This window comes from Podarcis erhardii (assembly GCF_964252035.2).
Source record: "Podarcis erhardii genome assembly, chromosome: 18".
Classification (NCBI taxonomy): domain Eukaryota; kingdom Metazoa; phylum Chordata; class Lepidosauria; order Squamata; family Lacertidae; genus Podarcis; species Podarcis erhardii.
Window position 1 is genome coordinate 2,217,872 of NC_138516.1, and position 9,061 is coordinate 2,226,932.

The 9,061-nt window shown below is 47.3% G+C and overlaps 1 protein-coding gene across 1 annotated transcript in view; it reads left to right on the forward strand.

The window, feature by feature from the left end:
• The window catches only part of PLEKHJ1 (pleckstrin homology domain containing J1), a gene marked incomplete at its 5' end in the record, with an annotated part of 9,017 nt that extends 338 nt beyond the window's left edge, over positions 1-8,679 (forward strand). Inside the window, 5 exons of the mRNA XM_081845956.1 lie at positions 1,662-1,930; positions 2,675-2,741; positions 4,926-5,016; positions 7,021-7,084; positions 7,913-8,679. Of these exons, the coding sequence (XP_081702082.1) occupies positions 1,662-1,930; positions 2,675-2,741; positions 4,926-5,016; positions 7,021-7,084; positions 7,913-7,978 (557 nt within the window). The 3' untranslated portion in view covers positions 7,979-8,679. The remainder of the gene's footprint in view (positions 1-1,661; positions 1,931-2,674; positions 2,742-4,925; positions 5,017-7,020; positions 7,085-7,912) is intronic.
• Between the last annotated feature and the right edge of the window lie 382 nt (positions 8,680-9,061).

Below are 9,061 nucleotides of genomic sequence, written 5' to 3' on the forward strand. Positions count from 1 at the left end.
GTACCTCGGGTTACATACTTAATTCCTTCCAGAGGTCCGTTCTTAACCTGAAACTGTTCTTAACCTGAAGCACCACTTTAGCTAATGGGGCCTCCTGCTACTGCCGCGCCGCCGGAGCACGATTTCTGTTCTCATCCTGAAGCAAAGTTCTTAACCTGAAGCACTATTTCTAGGTTAACGGAGTCTGTAACCTGAAGCGTATGTAACCCGAGGTACCACTGTATTGTGATGTCCTGTCCTGGATGAATCCGCTCAGATTCCTGCCTTGCAGAGGGTTGGGCTAGATGACCCTTGGCGGAGGGTTGAATTAGTAAAAATCACCAGTTGTGGGAACATCTGCCTTGAGGTCGCAGGAGCTCATCTTCGCTCTCCCAAACTTGGACATCGTAGAACTGTAGGGTTGGAAAGGACGCCAAGAGTCATCTAGTCCACAATGGAAGAATCACAGAGCTACAAAAAATACCGCATTTTTCTCTCTATAAGACGCACCCGACCATAAGACGCACCTAGTTTTTAGGGGAGGAAAACAAGAAATAAGGAGCCTCCTGAGCGAAGCCTCTTTGCTCAGGAGGCTTTGCGGGGCTATCCCTGAAGCCAGGAGAGCAAGCAGGATCGGTGCGCACCGATTCCTCTTGCCCTCCTGGCTTCAGCGAATGCAAGCCTCCTAGCTTCCCCCCACCTCCCGCACTTAGCTGTCAAGCGTCCCTTATTTGGCGGGACAGTCCCTTATCCCTGACTGGCAGAATCCGGGACCAAGGAGAAGAGTCGGTGGAAGAAAATTGGAAAAAATTTAAAGTATATCTTCAAAAATATTGTAAAATTAAGGATTGTTAGAAAGATGTTGGAAAAAAGAAAACTATGTGGTTTTGGTAGAAATGATATAAAGGATTAAGTAAATATGAATGGATGAAAGAGAGAACGTAAAATTACAATATATTAAATCAAATTATTAAGATAAAAACAAGGTTGGAAGGATTTGCTGAAATAACAATTTGAACTAGAATGCAAAAATGGGAGGTGTGAGGAGGTCAAGGAAATAAGTAAAGGAAGAAAGTTATGTAAAGGTTTAATCTGTTCTTTTTTAAAAAATGATTGTATTTTTTCTGTCTTTTTTATTTTTCTTTTCTCTCTTTTCTTTTGTAATTTTCAAAATTCTGAATATTATTTTTTTTTAAAAAAAAGAAAAGTCCCTTATCCCAGCGCCGTTTCCCGCTGCTGTCCCTTATTGATGATGTCCTTTAAATTCCCCAGGTTTCAATATAAGCAGCTCCTCTCCCTCCCTCTCTGCCGGCCAGGGAGGAGGGAGGCTCCAACTGTGTTGCTTGGCTGCGTTGCTCACCCAATAAGGAGTCTAAGAACGACTGGGGGGTGGAACTTGCATGCCTTGTGCCGATCAAATCGGCCGCGTTGCCTGGGGACTCGCCTTTGCTCAGCGCTTCCCAGCCGAGAGGTGACGGTGGTTTTCCTTGCTGCATCCCCTTTGCCGGGTTGCTGCGCTGTGGGAACCACCACTTGAGGCTTCGCTTGGCTGCTGGCTGGGCTTTCTGCCTTTGGCTCGGAGGGGCTCAGAAGTCGAACATACCTGTGCTCGGAAAATCCCTTATTTGGCTGCTGATCCCTTATTTTCGAGGCTGCTGGTCCCTTATTTTCAAATCTGTAAGTTGACAGCTATGCGCTGCGCAGCAATCCCTCTTGCTGTTCTGACTTCTGGGATAGCCCGCAAAGCCTGCATTCGCTCCATAAGGTGCACATACATTTCCACTTACTTTTTAGGAGGGGAAAAGTGCGTCTTATAGAACGAAAAATACAGTATGTGTCCAAGAGCTCTCAAACAACTCCCTCCATCTCGTCTTTCTCCGCAGCCTTGAAGAAGCGTTTGGTGAAACTGGTCGTCAACTTTCTCTTCTACTTCCGAACAGATGAGGCCGAGGTATTTTTGCTCACTACTTGCAGGGGAAATTACCCACTAGCAACCTTGCCAGATATAATAATGATGCGAAGCCTGCTCAGGTTACTAGTCCTCAGGTGATGAGGTCCTCTGGCAAGTTGTGGCGGGTGGTAGGAGCATGATGAGAAGGCAGTGCCTAAAATAAACTCTTATTATTATTATTCTAATAAAGAGCTTGATCTTATTAGAAGAGTCTGGCTCCTGGATCCCAGTCCTGTTCTTGGAGAGCAACCAGAATAGGATTTTTTTTAGGAGGGGGTCCAGCAATCTCTAGATGTTCCTCAAACACTCTCTAAACAACTGTGTTTTTATATGTCTGTTTATTTGTTTTACTTATTTAATAAAATTAATTTACCATTTGACTGTGTAGAACAATCTAGAAAAATATATAAAGGGGTTGTCTCCAACGCTGGCCGCCCTCTGAGTAAAACCACTGAAGTGCACAGATAGGACGACCGGATGGCGGGTCCATTAATTTCATTGAGTTTCCTCTTGAGTAGAACTTACTTGAAGACAAGACAAAAGAAGGGCTTTTTACAAGGGTTTTTTTCTGAGAATTTATTAAGCCCTCTTCATTTATTTTTCTTAATTTTTTAAGAAAGAAAAATCCTTGTGCAGCTTTCAATTAAATGCAGGGTTGAGAATATGCACAACGTAGTTACTTTAAAAAGCTTGAGTGAATGTGGAAAGTAATTAATTAATCTGTGTATCTTTCTCTCCCCCTAGCCTATCGGTGCTTTGCTGTTGGAACACTGCAGTATCAGCCAAGAAGAAGGCAAAATATTTTCCATTAGTGAGTCTTTGGGGTGTTGAGGAGACAGACAGGGGGAAATGGGGTTTCCTTTTCTGGGAGCTTTTTCTTTCTTGTTTTCTCTTTTTTATTGGTATTCAGTTTTTTACAAAATGGTCACTAATCGAAACAAATCTAACATTTTTTCAAATTGCTCTCTGAGATGTCTGTACCCATTTGGAACACATTTCCAGTTCACAACTACCCCCTTTCCACCCACAGTATTCAGAGAGGGTCACTCAGCCAAATGTACTTTGCACTAGATTTCAGGACAGCCGAAAGAAATTCTTCACAGGCCAATTTGGAATTTGCTGCTGTGGGTTGGGACGGTGACTGCTGGTTTTAAGATAGTCAAGTCAGTTTATTGTGTTTTAGCAGACATCTCATTAGATACATAAAAATGGTAATGGGAATAATAAGAGACTGACATTTCTACCCCTTCACCTTTACCCCATACCCCATTTAGGTTTATTAGCATGGATCTGTAGAGCCTTAGCGAGAAATTTAGATATTATCAAGGATGTATGCTTCTCTACATCAGGCAGCAAAAAACAAGACTTGTTTTTCTTTGAAGATAGCTTTTGAAAGGGATCGGATATGTATGTCACAGCAGCTGAAGTGATCAACTTAATCCAGTGACACCAGTTTTTCAAAGTCTGATAGTCATTGGCACCTCCAGGGTCCCCTTGCCACCCTCTTAGGACCCCCCCCCCCACCCAGGGAAAGCACTGCGCATTTTGGGAACCACTGGTCTCAAGGGACTGGCTGGGGTAATCCATCATTTCGGACTCTGAAGGCATCAAGAGGGGTGGATAATGAGCAGTTTGAAGGAGGCTGGGAGGCAAGGCAGGGAGCCCAAAAGCTTGCGTCCCAAGCAGATACGGTGCAAGAAGATCTTCCAAGCTCCGAAAAATCGATTGCATATGTTTCATTCCAGTGAATTGCAAAGCAGCTTACAGACCATAAATAACAGTAACACAAGAGAACACAACAAGCAGAGCACAAATCAAACAGTATAATTAACAAATCACCAGTGAAACAATTACAAACCACCATTAGAATAATGAACAAATCATCAGTAAAAGCCATTGCAAATCATTGTTAAAACAATCCTTAAAATGCAGTTTCAGTTTCTTGCAGTCGTAGACCAGCATTTTAAAAAGAGCTAAAATGCACAATTGTAAAAGCAAGATACAATCGTTATAAAAACAAGCCAGAATAAGAGCAGGGAGACAAGAGTCGCTGACCAGTAGGTTAAAACAACTAGAGTTAATAACTATTGCTAAAGTGATCCAGTTGTAGACTGGGGAAGAAGAGTCGTGTGTCTGAAAGAGGAGATTTCATAAATGGAATAGTAATAGTCCCTCTATAGGGCTTGTTAACATGAATGTATTCTTACTGTATTACATTTTAAAAAGGCCTAATAAAAGAGGCAGAATAAACCCTGCATTACCTTTTCTAGTAGGTAGCCGTGTTGGTCTGACGCAGTTGAAATAAATTTAAAAAATGTCCAGTAGCACCTTAGAGACCAACTAAGTTTGTTCTGGATATAAGCACACGAAAGCACCCAAAACAAACTTAGTTGGTCTCTAAGGATGTGGGTGGCGCTGTGGGTTAAACCACAGAGCCTAGGACTTGCCGATCAGAAGTTCAGCAGTTCAAATCCCTGCGACGGGGTGAGCTCCCGTTGCTCAGTCCCTGCTCCTGCCAACCTAGCGATTCGAAAGCACGTCAAAGTGCAAGTAGATAAATAGGTACCACTCTGGCGGGAAGGTAAACGGCGTTTCCGTGCGCTGCTCTGGTTCGCCAGAAGCGGCTTAGTCATGCTGGCCACATGACCCGGAAGCTGTACGCTGGCTCCCTCGGCCAATAAAGCGAGATGAGCGCCGCAACCCCAGAGTTGGCCATGACCAGACCTAATGGTCAGGGGTCCCTTTACCTTAAGGTGCTACTGGACAATTTTTAAATTTTTGCATTACCTGTGTTAAACAACAACAACCCACTGAGAGACAAATTAGGCTAAGAGATCCTGAGTTGCCTCCCTCTGTCTTGGGAGGGTCATGTTTGAGCTGTTTTCCCACATGAGCTGTACTGCCCTTGTGCTTTGCCATAACCCTTGTCCAACAAGCATAATTTTATTAAAGTTCAGTAGATAGTGAGTCGTAAGGCTGATGTCTCTGTTTGCAGGTTTCCTTGAAGAACCCGAGAGAAAGTACTTCTTCGAATGTGATACAGAGGAGCAGTGTTTGGAGTGGGTCGAGGTTCTCCAGAGGGCGAGGTGAGGCCTGCCGGTCAGCCGGGATTTGGGGATCCCTTCTTCCCCATTTTTTCAAGGGGGTGGGGACCGTGTCTGCCAGCCAGTAGGGACAGAGCGCAGGCTGCTTGGATCTCTGCGCAGCGCCCAGAGGAAACCACCCTTCCTTGGAGGTTTTTAAGCAGAGCTTGGATGGCTGCTTTAGCTGAGATTCCTACATTGCAGGGGGTGGGGCTGGATGACCCTCGGGGTCCCTGCCAACCCAACAGTTCCATTATTCTACTTGAATCCTCGCTGCAGGTAAGAGCACAGGCCCATGAGCACCGCATGCCGGTGGTGGGCGGGGACAGAGTCAAGAGTGGGTGGAGCTGCACATGTAAAGTTTGCCCTCTGTGCAGGTTAGCTTGAATATCTCCCCCCCCCCCCCTCCATCCAGGCACAATCAGAGTTTGGTGAGACACCCTGCCCATCTGGTTGGGTTTGCCTCAGCCACTCTGGGCAGCTTCCAACAAATGATAACACAGTAAGACATCTAAAACTTCCTAATATAGGGCTGTCTTCTAAAAGGCAGATAGTTGCTTATCATAATAATAATAATAATAATAATAATAATAATAATAATAATAATATTTATACCCTGCCCTCCCCGGCCAGAGCCCAGCTCAGGGTGGCTAACACCAGTAAAATTACAGTAAAAACATAATAAGAAAAAAAGGAAAAAAAAAACAATTTAAAATGCAGCCTCATTTTAAAAGTAGCCCATAGATCAAGACCATAAGGGGAGGGAAACATAAGGGTCAGACTGAGTCCAAACCAAAGGCCAGGCGGAACAGCTCTGTCTTGCAGGCCCTGCGGAAAGATGTCAAGTCCCGCAGGGCCCTGGTCTCTTGGGACAGAGCGTTCCACCAGGTTGGGGCCAGTACTGAAAAGGCCCTGGCCCTAGTTGAGACCAATCTAACCACCTTGGAACCTGAGACCTCCAAAATGTTATCATTTGTGGACCTTAAGGTCCTCCGCGGGGCATATCAGGAGAGGCGGTCCCATAAGTCCTTGTCATAGAGTTGCCATACATCCAGAACCCCCTGGACATATCCGGAATACTGCAGTTGGAAGCAGTGTTTGGGCAGAAATCCAGACATATTGCAGCCCATGTTGCCAGCGTCATTTTTGGCAATTTTCGTTAAAATTAGCCCCAAAACTTTTCTTCTTCTTCTTTTTGCGAATTGTCTCAAGAACTTTGGGCAAAAAAACCCCTTTTCTGTCTGGATTTTCAGTGTTTGAAAATCCTCTGCCAGGTTCCCTGTAACTTTTCGCAGTGAGGGAACCGCCAGAAGGAGGAGGACCTCTATGTCTGGGCTGGGTGATGGGGGTGGAGACGCTCCTTCAGGTATACTGGGCTGAAGCCGCTTAGGGCCTTAAAGGTCAGCACCAACGTACTGGGAGCCAACATAGGTCTTGCAGGACTGGTGTTATATGGTCCCAACGGTCGCTCCCAGTCACCAGTTTAGCTGCTGCATTCTGGATTAGTTGTCATTTCCGAGTCACCTTCCAAGGTAGCCCCACAGAGAGCACATGGCAGTAGTCCAAGCGGGAGATAACCAGAGCATGGACCACTCTGGTGAGACAGTTTGCGGGCAGGTAGGGTCTCGGATGAAGCTGGTAGACAGACACCCTGGACGCAGAATTGACCTGTGCCTCAATGGACAGTGGTGAGTCCAAAATGAAGGTCTCAAGGAGGGCCAGTGAGGGGCATGGCCAGGGGAGAACATCCAAGGGCCACATGGAGAAGTTTGGAGGGCCAAAGGCTCCCCATCCCTGAGGCAGAGCTTTAAAGAGCCCCCCCCCCTTTGAATAATCAAAGCTGTTGGCTTATCATCCGCAAAAACGGAACCACAAATCCCAGAAGCATTGGATCAGCTCCTCTGGGGTTGTTTTGGGGCGGAAGACCCTCGCCGTGAATGTTCTCTAGAAATCTGGTTCTGCTGCTTCCGCCCTTCACGGTCGGATCCGTTCTCCTTCTGCCAACAGCTACGAGTTCATGAGGAGCAGCTTGGTCTTCTATCGGAACGAGATCCTGAAGATGACAGGAAAGGTGAGTAGCTCCTGGGCCGGAAAGCAGGTGACGGGGCTCACCCAGAGACCGGGAAGTAACGGCCAGGACAAGGAGGCGCAGTTTCAGCCCTGGGTCGTCCCATGATACTATGGTTCGCAGTCGTGTTTGTTACATTTTACTCCAAGAAGACCCATTCATCCTAAATAGAACCCAGTAAGGCAGATGTGTGTATACAAATAGTTTTTTAAAAAGATGTGATCCCATTGGGATCCCAAGATGAAATGTTGGGAAGTGCCTAGAAATATGATGCCAACTTGCTTGCAGCTCCTCCAGGGTTTCAGGTGCAGGGACAGTGGGGGAATTCCCAGCCCTGCCAGGGGTTGAACCCGACACCTTCTGCATGCAGGGCATCTGGTCTGCCACAGAGCTGTGGACTCGTATCCCCCACCCTTTCAAATTTAGCATCTCCAGATATCCAGTGTCAGTGTTTGAAAAGGGGAAAGGTTCTGACCTCCTTTTTACTCCTTTGCCTAGTCCTCAGACCTTAGTTGGCACAAAAGAGTCTTTGAGAAATTCTTGCAGAGTATTGCTGCTTTTATTCTTAAAAAGTCTTCTTCTCCAACCACGACCGACAGCTTTTACACACACCGAACGCAACCAGCTTTCTACCATCCAACCAACCCACACCAAACACTAACATTGACCACTCTGTATATACAGACACACACACATGTTGGTGAAAGGTTACATGAGTCATTGTAGGCCACTGACTCATGCTGATTTAGTTCCTTTAGCATTAAAGAAACAGTGGCCAATTTTTAGCCGTGACATCTGGCCCTCAAAGCCCCACCTCTCCTTTCGCCACAGGACCCCCTGGAGCAGTACGGCATCTCGGGGGAAGCCCGCTTCCAGCTGGGCGCACGGAAGGTATAACCCCGAGCATTTGGATCTGGGCCGGCACCTCACCATACCACCAGCACCCTTGCGCAGCTCCCCGAGCCTCCAGGGTCAGGACTGTACGCCGACCGAGTGAGTTGCTTTCACGAACTTGCAGGACCTCCCTTGTGCCGTCAAGAGGGTGACCCCACCCACCCACCTGCTTCCTCCTAGCTTTGGGGGGTTGAAACGGGAGTGGAGATTTGACTCCAGCGGTTGCCGGTTTTCTCTCCTTCCAGGGCGCAGAGAACCTGCTATTCAGCTCAGAATCGTGCTTCCTCGTGTGTGTAAATGTGCACACAAACAACATTGGCAAGGGAGCTCCTGGAGCTGAAGGAAGGGGCGGGGGCTTCTTGGAATCGTGCTTGATTTTCATTAACATCCCAAATCGGGTTTGCTCCCAACTTTTGTGCTGAGATTTGAGATCCGCGGTGCACCCAGAACACCCTCGGCGGAGTTTCCCCACTGAGTAACTGCTCTGGCTTTGCGCACCTTCACATCAGCTGACTGGGTTGGGTGGGAGCCACCATGCTGTCCCTGCAAGGGATACTGGGGTGCTGAATTACTCCCCCTGCACCGCCCCCCCCCCCGTGAAATGGGCTGTGTGTGTCTCTGAAGTCATTGCTCCCAATCCTGAGCCTCTCTCACCCCCCAGGCCTCAGTAATTCTTACCCAGGATGGGGCAACTCTTTACTTGCTCTATAGCATTCACCTAGTACAGGGTTTCCCAAACGGGTGAATGCTACCCAGCGGGTTTTTGGGACTACCAACTCCCATTAGGACCAGTGATCAGGGATGGGAGTTGTGTTCCAAAAACAGCTGGAGGCCCAAATTTGGGAAAACCTGAACTAGGAGGTGTTGGACAGAAGAATGCCAGACTACTGGAGCAGCAACACGACTATCTCCCTCAGGTGCTCGGCCATCTGTTACCGTTTTGTTGTGCCTTGCTGGCACCCCCTGCGTCAGAGCTGCTGTCTGCGCCTGGCAAAATAGGGAACTGAGAAGAGCCCCTTGCCACTTTCCCAAGCTCGGTGCCCAAACTGTGTTCCAAGCTCACTCCAGAGCAGGTTCCTTGCTTGC